We start from the raw sequence: 21,021 nt of genomic DNA, 5'->3' as shown, positions 1-21,021 counted from the left end.
CTTCATAAATGAATAATGCAATTTAGTACAATTTGTGCGTAGCACTAATCAAGGTGGAGTTGACCTCATATTCTACACCCTATATGTGTGTGTGTGTCTCTGTGTGTGTGTGTACACAATTGGTGCGTAGCACTAATCAAGTTGGAGTTGACCTCATATTCTACACCCTACGTTTATGTGTGTGTGTGTACACACACACTTGTACACACACACACACACAAAGAAATGATCTCCTAAGTGTCGGTGATATGGTACACTATTTAATTGGTAAATAATTAAATACATGGAATCTAACTTATTCATCAATTAAATATTGTGTCATGTCATTGGTGTTTAACATAACCTAAAGAAAGGTGTTTAGGAGATCATTTTCGTGTATATATATACACACACACAATTGATTACAATTGTCGAATCATAATTGTACGATGCATGATCCTCTACTACCTAGATATATGCTTACAATGGTGATAAATAATATTACTTCACACAAAGACAGATAAAAGGCAAATCTCCCATCACTATAAGCAATCTTGCTATGTGACATCGTGTTGTTGGTCATTAAATTGAGGGTTTGTTTGATATAGTTACTTTTTGCTAGGAACTGGTAAAGATTATTTTTACCTCATGTTATTCCATCTACACCTTTTAATCACATATTTCATGAGATCTATAAACATATATCAACTTTATTTGTTAAAATCCTATATCAAACATGCGCCGTGTCCCATTCTTGTAACGTTGAAAGAGTAGGTTGAGAAAAGAAAAGGAGAGGTCCAAAATGCCACTCACAAACCCCCAAACAAATAGAATAATTTAGCTTTGGAGGTAACTTAATATAAAAATTATAATATTTTATAATTCCATTAGGTGACAGAAAATATATATGAAACCATGGTACAAGAAACATGTCACGGGACTCTACATAACAAGACTTGAATCTCCCCTTCACACAATTCCCACTCCAATTACATCTCCCTATAAATCAGAGCTTTTAAGCATACCAAAGCTTCCATTTTTCAGTACTAGTTTCCGCAACTCTTTCTCCCCTTTCACTTTTCAATGGCTTCTCCTCAGCACTCATTGAAGTTTTTGTATCTCCTCGTCTTGGTTTCCATTTTCTATTTTTTTCCAATTCACGCCCTTGACATCGGTATCCTTGCAGATAGAGGCCAGCTATCCTTGGTTAGTGAATCTTTATCAGCAGATCGTGAGATCCAGCCTACTCGACTGCATGCAGTGTGCCAGTGTTCATACCTAGTTTTTTTCTTTAACCCATATAATTTAAATGATTTTTTTCTTGCTTTTGTAGAATAAAGAATGCAGTAGAACATGTGAATCAAGTTTTTGTGGAGGTGAATCCTTCGTCCTCTGTAAACCATTATTATTATATTTTATTATTGAATAAATCAATAAATTTTATTTGCAGTGCCCCCATTTTTAAGATATGGAAAATACTGTGGAATTCTATACACTGGATGTCCAGGAGAGCAGCCTTGTGACCGCTTAGATACTTGCTGCATGAAGCATGATCAGTGTATACAAATTAAAGGCAGTAAGTTTTTGTTTCTACAAGTTAAGCCTATTAGAATATACTTTCTTGGTGATGGGAACCCTTGAACCTAACTACATAATTTAACATGTTATTTTCGTACAAAGAAAATTTAGCTCGGTTCGATCTATCATATCAAACATGTTAATAAAAAAAAAACCAAAAAATAAACTTGATTTAGGCACCAGTCAAACCAAGAGAGACAAATAAGAATCACTGTGTGCAGTACTTGATTTGCCAACATACTTGCTCAAGACTAAGTTTAAATAATTTTTTGTCTCATCTCTCTAACAAGTTAAATGTTGAGGTGACATAGTTTTACATCTTACCATCAAGGATCATTGCCCCGTTTCTTGAACATTTGATATAAGACCTTTAATAAAAAAAATAAAAGATGAATTTTGGTGTACCTATAGCTATGGGGTCCTGTGGCATACTGAATTTAACCTAAGGTGTGTCACTTACCAACACAGTTTTTAATTAAAATAGTTCAATGATAGTACTCTCATTTTCGATTATTGTGTGGTTTTCGTGTCTATGATAACTGGTTGTCATTAACGCAAATTACATGAGATTAACATAATATGGAAGTAATTTTAAATTCAAATCTCTTTTGTCATCTATTTATGAAAATTGTGCACAACTGCATATGATATTTTAAAAAAAATAAAAATTAACGTCCATTTTGCTGCAGATTACTTAAACAAGCAGTGCAATCAAGATTTCCTAAACTGTATAGCAAGATTTAAGAAATCGAGAGCCCCCACATTCAAAGGAAACACGTGTAAAGTCGATGAAGTCGTTCAAGTCATTAACAAGGTCATGAGTGCCGCCATTGTTGCTGGAAAAATTATTGGTAAACCTTAAATTTAAGTAAAATGATAGTGATTATTTAAAAAGGAGAGTTCAATTATTTGATTGTGACTACAAATCTGTCTAGAATTAATTATTGAGAATTATGCTTGTATTTAATCCTTAAACTATGCCATCTGTGAAATGGCTGTCACCAGTATGAAATTAATAATGTTTTTTATAGACGAATGAATGTATACTTGTCTGTTGCTTTATAAGGTGACGTCGTGGGATCCGAACACATAATTTATTTTTGTACTTTTTGTGAAATGATTAGATAATAGATTATATTTTATGTATATCGTGGAAACTTGTCCTCCAATAAAAGAGTAATTAGCACAAAATGTCATTTTCTTTCAATATTATTATGCAAAAAGTTCCGACCTTTCATTTTTTTGACATTTTCACCCCTATTTTCACTTTTCATTGTGAAAATCATCATTTTTATTCAATTTCTCAATAAAAAAAATGTAAAATAACAAATATACCTCCTATTTAAATTTTAAAAAAATAAAGAACAAATTACAATCATACTCCCGAACTTTTTAAAAAGTGCAAATGAGTCCAAATAAATTATTAAAATGGTAAATAGCACAAACGTCCTTACATTTCAATATTATTGTGTAAAACATCTCCACCTTTCATTTTTTGACACTCCACCTTCATTTTCACATCTCATTGCAAAAATCATCATTTTTATCAATTTTCTCAAATAAAAGCTATAAAATGACAATATACCCTCCTATTTTAAGTAAAACAAAAATAAAGAACAAATTACAACTATACTCCAAATTTTTCAAAAAAAAAAATACAAATAAATAATTTTAAAAAAAATGATTTTTTTTTTAATTTAGTTTTTAATTATTTATTTGGATTATGTGGATTCGGCCATTGAAAAATTTATCGCGGTTTCAACATATTGATGCAATAAGGAACAAGAACAAGCCTAATCCAAATATTGAGGGGTAAAGTGGATGAAACTTCCATTATATGGCCTTGATTTTGGATGGAAAAATGAAATATTGATGGCTCCTACATCGGCACTGCCAATTTCACAAATGACCCTTGCAATTGTTGTCAAGCGTGATGGCCAGCATTTATATACAATGGGCTCATACTTTTCTTCTGTAATGGACTTGCCCCCATATAATCCTTTCGCGTAGAGGCTATTTTGTGTAATATTAGCTTGCGTATTGCCTACTTGAATTGTTTGCCAACTCTATTAGATAGCAGTAAGATTTAACCTTGCAAAATCACAAAGTTAAAAATTATAGTTGGAAAAGCAAAAACAAAGAATTGAAGAAACCAAACTGTTAAACTGAATCTCTAATATGCTCTGTAATGATGGTATAATTAGGGGTTCAGATCACAAGCCAATCTCCACAAATAGGACCAAAGACCAAAACTGAACAGCCCGCTGAGGGTTCCACACAGATATGAATGGAGGCTTCACGAAGAAGGAAGAAACCGAGCACAGAAATGAAGGCAGAGGTACGGTATGCACAGCAAAGGAGGCAGCTGCAAGTTCTCATAAAAAAACAGAGGAAAAGCCTTTGTATTGTACAAAAGCCAAAGGAACAAGTCCCTTATATAATAGGCAATCAGATTACAATAAATGGGTCGTCAGAATAAATCATCAAGCAACTCAGTCGAATCCTCCGAGTGATTTATTCAATGGTCTTTAGTCTATTTTTGTAATTAGGCTATCAAATCATTGCAACAAAGATGATTAGATACTCCAGGCGAATACGCAACGAGAAAAAGACACATCCATCGAACTGCTTCCCTTCTGCAGAAGAAACAAAATTAATAAAGAATGAAGCAGCAGCTACAACTCAAAGTTTTTGCTAAATTTACGCTATGTTTAAGGATTTAGTGAATGAGGGATCATTCTTTTCTTTTTGAGGACATAACCATTTGCACTTGTTAGGCCGAAATCCAGCAATACCCAAGGTGATACAGGACTCAGTTTCCACCAAAATCGACACAACCACGATTGAGACACACCTAACTTTCACTTGTCTTCTTCCCACCTACGGTTGCTATTCATACCCACAAAGAGTCGGCAAAGATGAAAACAATATAGCCCAAGAGAAAACCACACAGGTTGCTTGAGAGAAAAGAGGCCGAGAATCAGCAGAGAAGAGATCACAGAGAGAGAGGTGGAGAAGACGGCTTATTGGAGGCGTAGAGGAGCCTAGAGTTATAGACTAAGGGAGTGATCAAAAAAGGTAAGTTAGGATAGGTTAACTTAGTGGTCCAAAAAAGGCTCAACACTAAGATAATGGGCTCCAAATAAATATCGTATCCATCCAAGTAAATGGGACGAAAAATTGGGTTGAGTTGTCTTGATGATAGTGTCAACATATAGTTCAATTATATGGTCAAGGCCGACTGATAATAAATAAAATCGAGGTTACATCATTTGCCCGAGAGGTCGTTGGACAACAAATTGCCTAACAACTTCCACCTTAGTGTCAAAGGACCTGCAAAAGAAAATGTCTCTCATTAGTGACACCTCTAATAGAAAATCAATAAAATTGGAAGTCATTTACCTGTACCAATATTTAGAAGTTCTTTGCAACTTCTAAACTTTGCCAGTGGCAGTACCTTCGTGCCCATATCAGAAGGATTGTAGTGGGTGTGGACCTTTTCAAGTCTTACCAACTCTTGAGATACTATATCTCTAATGAAGTGGAGTCTAACGTCAATATGTTTAGTGCGCTCATGAAAAATGGGGTTCTTACACAAATGTATAGATTACTGACTATCAGAATACAATGCCACATAATCATTCAAGACACATAGTTCATGGAGTAGGCCTATAAACCATAAAGTTTCTTTAATAGCTTAAATGGTGGCAATATATTCTGATTTTGTAGTGAATAATGTAACAATGTGTTGTAATTGTGATTTCCAACTAACACATGAATTAGATAAGGTAAACACGTAAGACGAAGTAGATTTTCTATCATCTCTATCTCTAGCATAATCAGCATCTACAAAATCCTTTAATTTTACACTTTCTTTATAAGCACTAAACTTTAAACCTATGTCACTTGTACCCTTCAAGTACTTTAATAGCCACTTTAGCGCTTCCCAGTATTTAGGGCCCGGATTAGCCATGTAACTACTGAGAGTACTAACAGCAAAACTTAAATCTGGTCTAGTGCAAACCATCAAATACATTATGGAACCAATCACATTGGATAAGGCACTCTACTCATATATTCTACTTTACGCTCATTGAAAGGAGATTCTTCTTTCGATAAAATAAAATGATTAGCAAGAGGCAACGTGACAGGTTTGCAATCACTCATATTAAATTTCTTCAATACTTTAGATATGTATGAAGACTGATGTAAGAACAAAACGAAATTTGACTTATCTCTTTCTATTTCCATGCCTAAGATTCTCTTAGCCTTATCTAAGTCTTTCATGTCAAATTCACCACTTAGTTTTACTTTTATGTTATTTATCCACTTAGAGGAGGATCCAATCAACAGCGTGTCGTCCACATAGAGCAACAAAAACAGATAATTATCATCAGTCTCATTGTGTTAAAAATACAAGCAGTGATCAAATTTACTTCTTTGGAACCCTATAGTGAGTACAAATGAATCAAACCTCTTGTACCACTGTCTAGGAGATTGTTTTAACCCATACAAGGATCTTCTCAGAAAACACACATAATCAAATATTTTTGTTGATTCATGAAGATTTGTTCATCAAGCTCACCATGTAAAAAGGCAATTTTTACATCAAGTTTCCAGTCAAAGTGTGCAACCAATATGAGCATGACCCTAATAGTAGTGTACTTAACAACTGGTGAGAAAATTTCACTATAATCATTGCCTCCTTCTGTGTGTAACCTTTAGCCACTAACCTAACTTCAAATCTTAAGAGTTCCGAGCTACTAGTACCTTCCTTAACCTTAAAGACCCATTTGCAATCAACAATCGATTTGTTCTTAGGCCTAGGTACTAGCTTCCAAGTATGATTTTTTTCTAGAGAACTCATCTCTTCTTTCATTACCTTAAGTTATTCATTAGATTGATCACTACCTATCACCTCTACAAAGGTTTTTGGCTCTTTATCAGCTAATTCTTCATAACTATCATAGGCAAAAGCAAATTCAGATTCAAAACCGAACCTTCTAGGTTCTCTCGTTTGTCTCTTCTCTCTATCCTTAATTAAGTTGTAGTTAGCTAAAGGATTTTCTTCCTCGTAGTATTTTTCTATCACTACTTCATTACTATTCTCCACCTCAGGTTCCTGAACCTGAATCTCCACCTCATTAGGAGCAGTAGGGACAGGTGTACTGAGTTTTCCTAACTCCACCTTAAACGGGTCTCTCTCTTCACCGGGTTCAGTTTCACTCTCAGGTTCGGTTTCCCCTTTAATACACGATATCTCATTCTCGTTAAATGTAACATCTTTACTTATGAAGATCTTAACCCCTTTTTGGCTTCTATCCCATAACCTATTTAACACCCTCGGGGTATCCTAGAAAGATACACTTCCTAGCTCTAGGTCCCAACTTTCCCTCACTCTAATGAGAAAAAGCAGTACAGCCAAAAGTTCTAAGTATCGAGTAATCACTCAGTTTACCCGACCATCTCTCACGTGGAGTGTCACCATTCAATGCAGCAGAAAGAGTCAAGTTAATCAAATAACAAGCAGTCATAACAGCCTCATCCCAAAACGACTTGGGAACACTAGAACTTAACATCATGCAACGTTCTTTATCAGGTATGGTCCTATTCATCCTTTTCACTAACTCGTTTTGCTGGGAGTATAAGAAACGGTCTTATGTCTAGTTATGTCGTTTTCTTTACACATACTATCAAATTTAGTATTGTAGAATTCTAGGCCGTTATCTATCCTTAAAAATTTAATTTTCTTGCTAGTTTGGTTTTCCACTTGTCTCTTCCAGTTATTAAAACTATTAAAACTCTCAGATTTATCTTTCAATAGATAGACCCACACTTTCCTAGTATAGTCATCGATAATAGACAAGAAATACCTATTCCCACTCGATGTGGGATTACTAGCAGGACCCCACAGATCAGAATGCACATATTCAAGCATGCATTTAACTCTATTAACACTCATGGAGAAGGAAGTTTTATGATGCTTACCAAGCACACATAGATCACAAAATGACAAATCTGACACACAGTCATTACCAAATGCACCTTTTTCATTAAGTAGTTTAAGTCTCTTGATGCCTACGTGAGCAAGTCTATTATGCCATGTGTGTGATCAATCTTGGCAGAAGAGATAGAGGAGCTCAAACCTCTAATCACTTCCCCAGTAGTGATATAGATATCGTTTTTCTTAGTTTCCTTAATGGAAACTAAAGCACCCTTGATCATTTTTAGCATACCATTTCCAGTTTTACCAGTGAAGTCATCCTTTTCAAGTCTTCCTACTGAAATCAGATTCCTAGACAATTCAGGAATATATCTAACATCTTTTAACGTGTACACAAAACCTGTGTCAAATTTTACGTTTATATCACCAATTTCAGCAATAGTATAGGCAAAGTTATCGCACAGCACAACATGCCCAATATTAGATTTATGCAATTTATAAAATCAATTATTTTCAAATGTCACATGAAAAGATGCACCAGAGTCAAGTATCCACTCATGCATGCGGGAATTAGCAGTTAGATTTAATTCAGCAGTGTATGCAACGAGACTTGTAATCATATAGACCTCACCACCATCTATATCGGAAGTAGATGCTAACACATTGACCTCATCTCTCTCCTTAACCTCTAGCTTACCCATCTCCTTATGGCAGTCCTTTATAAAATATCATGTGTTTTCACAACCATAGCATTTTCTTGCCTTAGTCCTAGATTTTGATCTAGACCCACCTTTGCTCTTCTTTTTCCATCCATTGCCACTTAACTCGCCACCAATTTGATATCCATCATGACTATTTTGCCTAAATTGAGTTCTACCCCGCATCATATATATCTCACCGCTCCTTTTATCGTGCTTTTCAACCTTAATTTCCATTTATTTACTTCTAAGGGAGTCTATGACAATTTTTGGTGTCAATGTATCTTGGCCATAATTAATAGCATTCTTAACTTCCTTATAGGAATTAGGAATAGTATTGAGCAAAATTATAGCCTTATAAGTTTCGGACACAGCCTCATCACAATTAACTATATCTTGCACCAATTTGTTAAACACGTCCAAATTGTCATCGAGATTCTTTGAAGGATCCATTTTAAAACTGAAAAAACGTTTGAGCAAGTAAAATTTATTCGGTGTAGAATTAAGCAAATATAAGTCTTCTAATTTTTTCCAAAATTTTTTAGTGGTTTTCAATTTACCCACCTTTCTTAAAATGGTGTCAGACAAGTGTAAAATGATTGAGGTATAAGCAAGCTCATCAACTTCTTCTCTTTGTTCTTGTGAAAAATCAGTTGAAAAATTGCCTTCAATGATCTTTGAAACTTTTCGTTGGACTAAAATGATCTTCATTTTTTGTTACCAAATAGAAAAATCACCATTTCCATTAAAAATCTCCAAATCAAAGTTGTGAGTTATCATCTTTACACAATAGTCAAAGAGTGCACAAAACATAATCAAACCACACAAAGTAGTCCTAGGGTTTCAGACAATATACGCCGTTCTAGATTCCCAGGGTTTCGTAAGATTCAGGGTCTTAGATCAAATGAATGTTTGAAACAGGTAAGGTCGCGATAATTCTAACGGAATGGATAAGTAGCGAAAATAACAATGCAACAGAAAACAACGTCTAACAAATAATTAGTTTCACAACAGTTATATCACTGAGGCTCAAATACTAATTTAACTAAAAGACAAATACTCAATCAAATAATTAAGAGCACGTAACCCTAATTTCTAGCGCAAGCAATAGTTGCCAAGCAATAGCAACCCCCAAACCTAATGATCACCCCACACGATGATCTGTTAGTGCAAAATATAAAAGTTTCAGCTAATTTACCAAAGCGGACCTATCTAAGTCCGTAATGTCGAGAGATGCGAATTTGCTGCTTTAGGGCTACTACTATTCGCCCTAAAGATTCAACAAATATAACAGTTCGTTCAGCAACAAATGCAGATTGTAATTAGGGGTAAAATCATCCAAAATTTTTGCACAACCTAAAACACTAAACCAAACACATTAGTACGTTCAGGGAATCAAAATAAGTGAAATGGATGGCACGAAAAAACCACGCAGGAGCTCCTCCACGTGCCGCTGTCACCATCGCCACGCGCCTCACTACTGGAGGTGCCTCCACCTGTTGGTTATGGGTTCGACCTCCATTTGTCCAACGGAGGTCACATTTGGTCGGAATTGACAAAGTTTAGTTCGGCCAAAATCAAAAAATCGAGCTCCTCTTAGCTATTTTGCCCTATTTTTGAACCAATCTTCTACCACAACGCTCTGATACCAGTTGTTAGGCCAAAATCCAGCAATATCCAAGGTGATACCGGGCTCAGTTTCCACTATAATCGAACACAACCACGATTGAGACACGCCCAACTTTCACTTTTCTTCTTCCCACCTACGATTGCTATTCATACCCACAAAGAGTCGGCCAAGATGAAAACAATATAGCCCAAGAGAAAACCACACAGGTTGCTTGAGAGAAAAGAGGCCGAAAATCAGCAGAGAAGAGATCACAGAGAGAGAGGTGGAGAAGACGGCTTATTGGAGGCATAGAGGAGCCGAGAGTTATAGACTAAGGGAGCGACCAAAAAAGGTAAGTTAGGGTAGGTTAACTTAGTGGTCCAAAAAAGGCTCAACACAAAGATAATGGACTCCAAATAAATATCGTAGCCATCAAAGTAAATGGGGCGGACCACGAGCAACACTATTAAAATAGGTTGCTTCTAACGGTCTGTAGAAAATTGGATTGGGTTGTCTCGATGATAGTGTCGACATATAGTTCAATTATATGGCCAAGGCCAACGGATAATAAATAAACCAAGGTTACATCATTTCCTGGGAGGTTGTTTGACAACAAATTGCCTAACAGCACTTAGTATAACTCCTTGTCCGTTATGCTCTGCAATGGCCAATTCCCTGTTAAAAAATATGAAATTTTGAGCAAGATATTCTCTTTTCAGTTTGCTGCACAGCAAGCGTGCAATAATATAATCTCATTAATAATGAAAGTCCTCATCTGACCGAGGCACAATTTATTTGGTGGCCAAAGGCATCCTCTATTATGAACTAATAAGCTCCCACTTTTCAATTCCTTAAGTTATAAGCTAAAAGCTAGTGTTATATAGCCAAAATGATAAAATTGAATGTTTCAGGTAAAACCTTGTTTTTCGATAATATAATACGGAAAGTTTGATTATGCCAAATAGTGTGATAAATTGGGCACGCAGCAGCTCTAGCATTTCTAAAACTATGAATAGCATTATTGCATAAAATAATATTATTGTATAAGCAAATAAATTATTCATAGCTTCAAAATCATATTCAGAAACACAAAAAATTAGAGCCAAACCTTAAAAGATGATATTGGTAACCTTTTTAACACATTTCACAAATAAAAGAATCATCCAAGAGTTCATTTTAAAAAGGAACTTGAAAATTGGTATTCTTGATGATCATATGGAGTGATATGGTAACTATCAATTGCTGGAATTTATTTATTTCTTGTTCAAAATCAAGAAAAAAAAAGTTGCTTAGCCATATGACCGCATGGATTAAGCCCATACGACCGCATGGCCATAGCCTATGCGGTCACATGATTGATATTTGTGACCATTGTGAGCCGTTTTTTACCATTTTTTATTTGAAATTGGTGGCTTTTCATCCTTGTTTTCACCATTTCGTGACAAACTTGCCAATGCCTATAAATAGGTGATCCAAGTACAAGAAAAAAATATTGAATTCCATTGAAATTTATCCCCAAATTGTCTTCCAAATATTGAGGAAATTATCACATAATCATTCCAATTCTCACTTGTTCATTGTGAAGTTAAATCTTTGCCAAGGCTTATTTAATCATATGAACGGTTTGTTGGAAATTCTTAAAAGCATTTGGAAAGGAAGCAAAGAACGTTTGAGGACAGCGAGATTAATTTCGTATTCAAGTCTTCGTTATTTATTCTGTATTTTTTTCCTTTGTTTTTCTTTCATTTCTCCTTCTCTTTTGCATTAATTTTTCAACAATCTCAAACATTATTTAATTACTATTATTGCAATGGAGACAGAATCTACGTTGGCTACTATAAAAATGATGAATCAAGACCTGGTACGCTTGGATAGATTCGATGGCGCAAATTTCACAAGATGGCAAGATAAACTTAAATTTCTGTTAACGGCCTTGAAAATTTTCTACGTACTTGCTCCAAAATTGGAGCCCATTCCCGATGCAACTGACAAGAATACCATAGAAATTCACGCAGAAAGGAAGAGATGGGAAGAGGACGAATTAATATGTCGTGGCCATATCTTAAATGCATTATCTGATCACCACTATAATCTCTACACCAACACTACATCGACAAAAGAAATCTAGTAAGAGCTAGAAAGCAAATACAAAGCCGAGGAGAAAAGTACCAAAAAGTTCTTAATATCTAAGTATTTTGATTTCAAATTTTTGGATAATATACCATTATTGCCTTAAGTATATGAGTTACAAATAATTGTGAACAAACTGAAAGAGGTGAAAATCGAACTTCCCGAAACTTTTTAAGTGGGAGCAATTATTGCTAAGCTTCCTGGTTCTTGGAAAGGATATAGGAAGAAGATTTTTCACAATTTCGAAGACTTTTCTTTGGAAGATATACAAAAACATCTTCATATTGAGAAAGAATCAAGGGTAAGAGATAAGATTGAAATTCTTATGATGGCTCTTCAAAGACCAATGCCGTGGACAATGTGGACAACTCCAATAAATTTAAAAAGAAAGGAAAATTTCTTACTCCTAGAAAAGATCAAGGAAAGTTCAAAAACAAAGTCAAAGGACCTTGCTATGTTTGTGAAAAATCAGGACACTTTGTCAAGAATTGTAGACATGGGAAACAACAAAAGAAGGAAGGACAAGTGAATTCCATTGATGAGATTATCGCCACGGTGAGCGAAATTAATGCAATCCAAGGCAAAGTTCCAGACTGGTGGTACGATACATGCGCTACAATTCATGTATGTTATGATAAGTCTCTCTTCAAAACTTATTATGGCATTGAAGACAATCAAGAGATACAAATAGGAAATGAAGGAAGATCAAAAGTGATTGGCAAAGGAAATGTGGAACTCATTTTCTCTTTGGGAAAAAAACTCACTTTGACAAATGTCTTACATGTACCGGAAATGAATAGAAACTTAGCAAGTAGTGTACTCTTGAGAAAACCTGAAATTAAATCTGTTTTTGAATCTGGAAAGCTTGTATTAACCCATAATGGACACTTTTTTGGAAAGGGCTATTCCACCGAAGAAATGATTAAACTATGTAATATTGAGGATAACTCAAATAAAATTAAATATTTTGCATGTGTTACTGATTCATTTAATTTATGGCATGGTAGATTAGTACATATAGGAATTAATACTAAGAAAAGAATGATGAAATGTGGATTAATACAATGTGATATTGACAACTTGAAAAAATGTGAAACATGTGTTAAATAAAAAATGATAAGAAGTCATTTCATAGCGTAGTAAGAACAACAAGACTACCTGAACTTGTTCATTCCGACATATGTGAATTGAATGGAATGTTAACTAGAGGTGGTAATAGATATTTTATTACTTTTATTGATGATTGTTCTAGATATACCTATGTGTACTTATTAAAATATAAGGATGAAGCCTTTAGTGCATTTAAGACTTATAAGATTGAAGTTGAAAATCAATTAGGAAGAAAATTAAAGACTTTAAGAAGGTGGGAATATTTTTCTAATGAATTTAACATGTTTTGTGAGCAAAATGGAATAATACATCAAGCTTCTGCACCTAAAATAAAATGGATTAGCAGAAAGAAAGAATAGAACTCTTCTGAAAATGATAAATGCAATGTTGTTAAATTTTGAATTACCCTTTAACTTATGGGGTGAAGCCTTATTTAGTGCTTGCTATATAACAAATAGGATTTCTATAAAAAAAAAAAAAAAAAAAAAAAAAATTTCTCCATATGAAAATTGAAAAAAAAAAAAACAAAAAAAAAAGAATAAAATTTCTCCATATGAAAATTGAAAAAATAGAAAACCAAATATTAGTTATTAGTGTAGGGCTGTCTTGCCTATTGTAAGAATATGGATCCTAAGAGAACCAAGTTAAGTCCTAGAAGTATCAAATGTGCTTTTGTGGGATATGCTCTTAACAGCAAAGCCTATAGATTATTAAATCTAGAAACATATGTTATAATAGAATCAAAACATGTGGAATTCTTCAAGGATATAATGGTGGCTAAGAAATTTGAAAATAATAGTAAGAATATTTCAATATTTAAAAGCTCACTAGAAACCTTAAATCTATCTCCCGTTAATTTCATCGTATTAGGATCAAAATCCAATCCATTGACAGCTCTACCTACAAGGCTAGATTAGGGGCTAAAGGGTATCGTCAAAGAGAAGAAATTGATTACTTTGACACAAATGCACCCATAGCTAGGATAACCTCGATCAGGATCTTATTTGTGTTAGCATCCATTTATGATATACATGTTCATCAAATGGACGTCAAGACGGTCTTCCTAAATGGAGATCTCGAAGAAGAGGTCTATATGGAACAACCAGAAGGGTTCGTTCTACTGGGAAATGAACATAAGGTGTGCAAATTAATTAAATCCTTATATGGACTAAAGCAAGCTCCCAAAAAGTGGCATGAGAAATTTAACTCTGAAATAATGTCAAATGGATTTAAGCACAATTCGGTAGATAAATGCCTCTACACAAAAGTGAATGATAATATATTCATGTTCATATGTCTATATGTTGATAATATGCTAATCATTAGCAATAATATAGACAGGATCAAAGAAACAAAATTGTTTCTATCCTCTACTTTCAAAATGAAGGATCTTGGAGAAGTTGATACTATCCTTGGTATCAAAGTTAAAAAGGATAGTAGGAGTTTTACATTAAGTCAATCACACTATGTTGAGAGTGTGATAAACAAATTCAAACATTTGAATATTAAGGAGGCTAACACTCCCATAGATCCAAATATTAAATTGATAAAAAAATGAAGGTAGAACAATTGCACAAATAGAATACGCAAGTGCAATTGGAAGTCTTATGTACGCATCACAATGTACAAGACCTGATGTAGCTCTGTTGTAAGTAAACTAAGTAGGTTTACGAGCAATCCAAGTTCAAAACATTGGAAGGTCATTGGTAGGGTTCTTGGTTACCGACGCAAGTTGGATATCGAGTGCAGGAGAAAATAAATCTACTTTAGGTTGGATATTCACTCTTGGAGGAGGTACAATTTCTTGGAAGTCTAAGAAAAAACTTGTATTACTCATTCAACTATGGAATCGGAGTTTGTAGCATTAACCGAAACCATGAAAGATTCTAAGTAGCTAAGAGATTTATTATATGAAATACCTTTAAATATAAAGGATATTTCTTCTATACCTATCTTGTGTGATAGTCAAGCCATTCTACCTCGAGCATATAACAAAATATATAATGGAAAGTCTAGACATATGAGTTTAAGACACGAGTATGTAAGGAAATTAATTAAGCATGGAGTAATTTCTCTTACATTTGTTAAATCTAGAGAGAACTTAGCCAATCCATTTACGAAACCTCTCACAAAAGAGTTAGTGAGATCAACATCAAGTAAAATGGGATTAAAACTCCTCAAATAGATTCACCAATAACTGCAACACCTCACCAAAATATACTAAACTAGTATATATATAGGTTCAAGAGGTAACAACAAGTTATTCGACAAGTGGATAGATTTAACACTATTAAATAAATCAAATACCATCTATGGGAAATAGCATTGGTTGTTACTGTTAGAGGAATAAGTTAAAATAAACTCTTAATGAAATTCAGTACGAAGTACTAGTATCTGTAAAAGTAACAAAGATACTAGAAGAACTTCACCTATGTGAACTTCAAGATAGTGTTACCTCATTAGAGAGTTGTAGTTTTCTCTCTTTAAAAGTTCAATGAAATAGGATTAGTGCAAGGCCATATTAGCGCTAAGCGAGTTAGAAGAACCAGTGAAAAGTTCAACAGTTGTGTGTGTGATTTCATCGATATTGTCACAAAGAATAATTGGTTCAAAGCACACTAGCCACTCGGAATTCTGATAATGCTTTATAAGAATTACACGATGAATAGATTCAAATCAAAAGATATCTAAGTCTTACGCATAAGTTTTGAATTTGATTATGTGATTAATCCAGATTTTGAACAAGTGGGAGATTGTTGAAATTTATTTACTTGTTGTTCAAAATCAAGAAAAAAAAATTGTTTAACCATGCGACCGCATTGATTAAGTCCATGTCGTCGCATGAGGCCCTCTCGAGAATGGGAGGGCTGCATAACTATAACCATGCAGTCACGTGGTTGATATTTGTGACCGTTGAGAACCGTTTTTGACCTTTTTATTTGAAATTGGTGATTTTTCATCATTGTTTTGCACCATTTCATGAAAAACTTGCCAATGCCTATAAATAAGTGATCCAAGTGCAAGAAAAAAATATTGAATTCCATTGAAATTTATCCCCAAATTGTTCTTCCAAATATTGAGAAAATTATCACATAATCATTCTAATTCTCACTTGTTCATTGTGAAGTTACATCTTCGCTTTTGGTGTTCTTCACATCAAGGCTTGTTTAATCTTACGAACGGTTTGCCAAAAATTATTAAAAGCATTTGGAAAGGAGGCAAATAGCGTTTGAGGACAACGAAATTAATTTTGTGTTCAACTATATAGTTATCATTCTGATTTCTAGATTGACTCTATATAGTTATGATGAAACTTTCTGTCTTCAATTTTATTTTGTCAAATTCCTTCATTCAAGCTACACTAAATATGCTCTACATTTTCAAAGCATAGTATAAACTGGAATGGTGAATGACTAATGGATGACTGATCTTGATTTGATGACAATGAGAGTCCCAAAGATACCAGTGGTGGTTCAATTGGCACATTCTGATTTAAGCTAAGATGTTCCATATGAGGAAGTATGCATAGGAAGAACATGGATAGGGTGAATAAGCATATCCAACATATTATTCATTTGATTGCCTTGGCCATGAGACATATTTTCCATTGAGTTCTCATATTTTTGACATAAGAATATAGAACAACGATTCATCATGAAAGGCACAATCGGGAATCCACAAATATGGAAGTTTTGACATGACTCAGAGAATCGGATTGGAATGAACTCGAATTGCTTGGTTTGGTGAGGTTGGTTCCATAGTTAGAAATAGAACCAATGGTTTTCATTTCTAAGATTTTCATTGGTACTTGGTTCGAATCAATTCCCTTTGATACCAAACCAAACCGGATCATATCCACTTCTATTTTTCCCTTTACAAATTATGTATTACATCTATTCAAAAAAATTAATAGTATTAAATCAAATATATTAAATATCCTATTATAAATAATTCATGTGTATCGTGTTTGCATAGCACGTGTTTCGTTTGAGCACCGCACAGCAAATTTCTCATTTTCATCTTGAATAAACATGTTATAAAATATCACTTAAATGCAAAAGCGCATATATTTATATGTTAAACACCCACGTAAGTAGGATTGGAAAAGGTTGTCATCCTATAAAAGAAATAATAAAATGGTGGCATGGTGCTTTCTTTAATAACAGATATTGAAAAAAATGGAAGAATAGAATAACTCGAAGGCTGAATATTTTCCAGTTTCGTTGGTCATTCAGCATGCTCAATTGATTTGAATCTATAAAGAATTTTGCTGTTCAATGTTCCATTTGTTCAAAATTGAAGCTCATCCTCACAATGGAAAAGTACATGAAAATACGAGAGAACTATTAGTGTTGTAAACTGCACAGCACCGTTAGTTCAGTTAGATCAATTGTACAGCTGAATGGTTAGTTTAGTTAGTTTCCCAGCTGTCATCTTTTGGCGGCAGTTCTGTATTATTTATACAGCTTTGTACTTACATTTACGTGATTTTGGTTCAATAATAAACCTCTCATTTTCTTCCCCATTCTGAATCTAATGTGGTATCGGAGCAAGTCTTCTTCTGCACAATCCTTTTCATCCTCTTCGATTAATCTGATCGTCGATTCAGATCTAAAATGGAGTTGACAAAACCTTAAGATAGATCTGATTTTAGATCGTCCACCAGTGTGTCTGCCATTGATGAATTTTCAAGCCCTTATTTCCTTCATCATTATGATAATCTAGGATTGGTTTTGGTATCACAACTGCTCACAGGAGAAAACTATGCCCCCTAGAACCGAGCAATGATAATTGCATTATCCGTGAAAAACAAGCTTGGATTCATTAATGGAACTATAACAAAGCCAGCCGATTCAAAAGCTGAGTTGATCAATGCATGGATCAGGAACAATAATATGGTAATTTCGTGGAATCTTAACTCCATCTCCAAGGAGATTTCTGCTAGTGTGATTTATGCATCCACAGCACATGAAATTTGGAATGACCTCAAAGATAGGTTTCAACAAAAGAACGGTCCACGCATATTTCAATTGAGAAGAGACTTGATGAATTTAACTCAAGATCAAAGCAATGTTAACTTCACGAAGCTTAAAACCATATGGGAGGAATTGAGCAATTATCACCCAACATGCAGCTGTGGTAAGTGTACTTGTGGTGGAGTGAAGGAATTGAACAATTACTACCAGATGGAATACATAATGGCATTCCTCATGGGACTACACGACTCATTCTCCCAAATCAGAGGCCAATTGCTACTCATGGATCCACTGTCCCCAATTAATAAGGTATTTGCTTTGGTTTCTCAGGAGGAAAATCAAAGAAGGATAAGCACACAAATAAACACTTATCAGAATAGAGAAGCTGCATCTGCCTTTAAATTTGACAATGTCAAGATGACAAGTGGATCTGGAGCTTACAGCAATAAGCCACGTTCTGGAAGCACAGGTTACATTAAGAAAAATGAGAGGGCTTATTGTTCACAATGCAATATCCATGGACATTCCATCGATAAATGTTACAAAACTCACGGTTATCCTCTAGGCTAAAACTAAGAAGATAACTCTTCTGGTCACAACTCTGTCAATCAGATATCTGCATCCTTCATTACACAAAATGAAGACAAACAACCTAGTATACAACAACATGGTATTGGGAACTTTGTTCAAAACTTGAATTCTACTCAATACTAACAGTTGATGGTATTATTCATTTGATTGCCTTGGCCATGAGACATATTTTCCATTGAGTTCTCATATTTTTGACGTAAGAATATAGAACAACGATTCATCATGAAAGGCACAATCGGGAATCCACAAATATGGAAGTTTTGACATGACTCAGAGAATCGGATTGGAATGAACTCGAATTGCTTGGTTTGGTGAGGTTGGTTCCATAGTTAGATATAGAACCAATGGTTTTCATTTCTAAGATTTTCATTGGTACTTGGTTCGAATCAATTCCCTTTGATACCAAACCAAATCGGATCATATCCACTTCTATTTTTCCCTTTACAAATTATGTATTACATCTATTCAAAAAAATTAATAGTATTAAATCAAATATATTAAATATCCTATTATAAATAATTCATGTGTATCGTGTTTGCATAGCACGTGTTTCGTTTGAGCACCGCACAGCAAATTTCTCATTTTCATCTTGAATAAACATGTTATAAAATATCACTTAAATGCAAAAGCGCATATATTTATATGTTAAACACCCACGTAAGTAGGATTGGAAAAGGTTGTCATCCTATAAAAGAAATAATAAAATGGTGGCATGGTGCTTTCTTTAATAACAGATATTGAAAAAAATGGAAGAATAGAATAACTCGAAGGCTGAATATTTTCCAGTTTCGTTGGTCATTCAGCATGCTCAATTGATTTGAATCTATAAAGAATTTTGCTGTTCAATGTTCCATTTGTTCAAAATTGAAGCTCATCCTCACAATGGAAAAGTACATGAAAATACGAGAGAACTATTAGTGTTGTAAACTGCACAGCACCGTTAGTTCAGTTAGATCAATTGTACAGCTGAATGGTTAGTTTAGTTAGTTTCCCAGCTGTCATCTTTTGGCGGCAGTTCTGTATTATTTATACAGCTTTGTACTTACATTTACGTGATTTTGGTTCAATAATAAACCTCTCATTTTCTTCCCCATTCTGAATCTAATGTGGTATCGGAGCAAGTCTTCTTCTGCACAATCCTTTTCATCCTCTTCGATTAATCTGATCGTCGATTCAGATCTAAAATGGAGTTGACAAAACCTTAAGATAGATCTGATTTTAGATCGTCCACCAGTGTGTCTGCCATTGATGAATTTTCAAGCCCTTATTTCCTTCATCATTATGATAATCTAGGATTGGTTTTGGTATCACAACTGCTCACAGGAGAAAACTATGCCCCCTAGAACCGAGCAATGATAATTGCATTATCCGTGAAAAACAAGCTTGGATTCATTAATGGAACTATAACAAAGCCAGCCGATTCAAAAGCTGAGTTGATCAATGCATGGATCAGGAACAATAATATGGTAATTTCGTGGAATCTTAACTCCATCTCCAAGGAGATTTCTGCTAGTGTGATTTATGCATCCACAGCACATGAAATTTGGAATGACCTCAAAGATAGGTTTCAACAAAAGAACGGTCCACGCATATTTCAATTGAGAAGAGACTTGATGAATTTAACTCAAGATCAAAGCAATGTTAACTTCACGAAGCTTAAAACCATATGGGAGGAATTGAGCAATTATCACCCAACATGCAGCTGTGGTAAGTGTACTTGTGGTGGAGTGAAGGAATTGAACAATTACTACCAGATGGAATACATAATGGCATTCCTCATGGGACTACACGACTCATTCTCCCAAATCAGAGGCCAATTGCTACTCATGGATCCACTGTCCCCAATTAATAAGGTATTTGCTTTGGTTTCTCAGGAGGAAAATCAAAGAAGGATAAGCACACAAATAAACACTTATCAGAATAGAGAAGCTGCATCTGCCTTTAAATTTGACAATGTCAAGATGACAACTGGATCTGGAGCTTACAGCAATAAGCCACGTTCTGGAAGCACAGGTTACATTAAGAAAAATGAGAGGGCTTATTGTTCACAATGCAATATCCATGGACATTCCATCGATAAATGTTACAAAACTCACGGTTATCCTCTAGGCTAAAACTAAGAAGATAACTCTTCTGGTCACAACTCTGTCAATCAGATATCTGCATCCTTCATTACACAAAATGAAGACAAACAACCTAGTATACAACAACATGGTATTGGGAACTTTGTTCAAAACTTGAATTCTACTCAATACTAACAGTTGATGTCTATGTTGTCCACTCACTTGGCATCCAGCTCCAGTGCAACAGAAAATGATCACCAGGACACTAATATTGCATCTCAGGCTGCAGTTATATGTTACTCTATGTCTGTTAATCCCATACTTTCCTCCAAAGATATTTGGA

General features: G+C 34.6%; 3 protein-coding genes across 3 annotated transcripts; all 3 read left to right on the top strand.

The window, feature by feature from the left end:
* The first annotated feature begins 934 nt into the window (after positions 1–934).
* Positions 935–2,601, top strand: LOC111404994 (phospholipase A2-alpha-like). The gene is made up of 4 exons (XM_023033712.1): positions 935–1,185; positions 1,313–1,355; positions 1,430–1,555; positions 2,247–2,601. The coding sequence occupies exons 1-4, from the start codon at positions 1,063–1,065 to the stop codon at positions 2,417–2,419; spliced, it is 465 nt and encodes a 154-aa protein (XP_022889480.1). The 5' UTR covers positions 935–1,062; the 3' UTR covers positions 2,420–2,601.
* Positions 2,602–17,832: 15,231 nt separating this feature from the next.
* On the top strand, positions 17,833–18,594 carry LOC111404796. Its single transcript, XM_023033552.1, has one exon. It carries the CDS (start codon positions 17,833–17,835, stop codon positions 18,592–18,594), a length of 762 nt encoding a protein of 253 aa, XP_022889320.1.
* A 1,373-nt stretch (positions 18,595–19,967) lies between these two features.
* On the top strand, positions 19,968–20,729 carry LOC111404795. The gene has a single exon (XM_023033550.1). It carries the CDS (start codon positions 19,968–19,970, stop codon positions 20,727–20,729), a length of 762 nt encoding a protein of 253 aa, XP_022889318.1.
* Positions 20,730–21,021: the final 292 nt, after the last annotated feature.

Source organism: Olea europaea, chromosome 11 (assembly GCF_002742605.1).
Source record: "Olea europaea var. sylvestris chromosome 11, O_europaea_v1, whole genome shotgun sequence".
NCBI classification, from domain to species: domain Eukaryota; kingdom Viridiplantae; phylum Streptophyta; class Magnoliopsida; order Lamiales; family Oleaceae; genus Olea; species Olea europaea.
The sequence above is the reverse complement of the archived record's forward strand: the minus strand, read 5'-3'. Positions and strand labels throughout refer to the sequence as shown.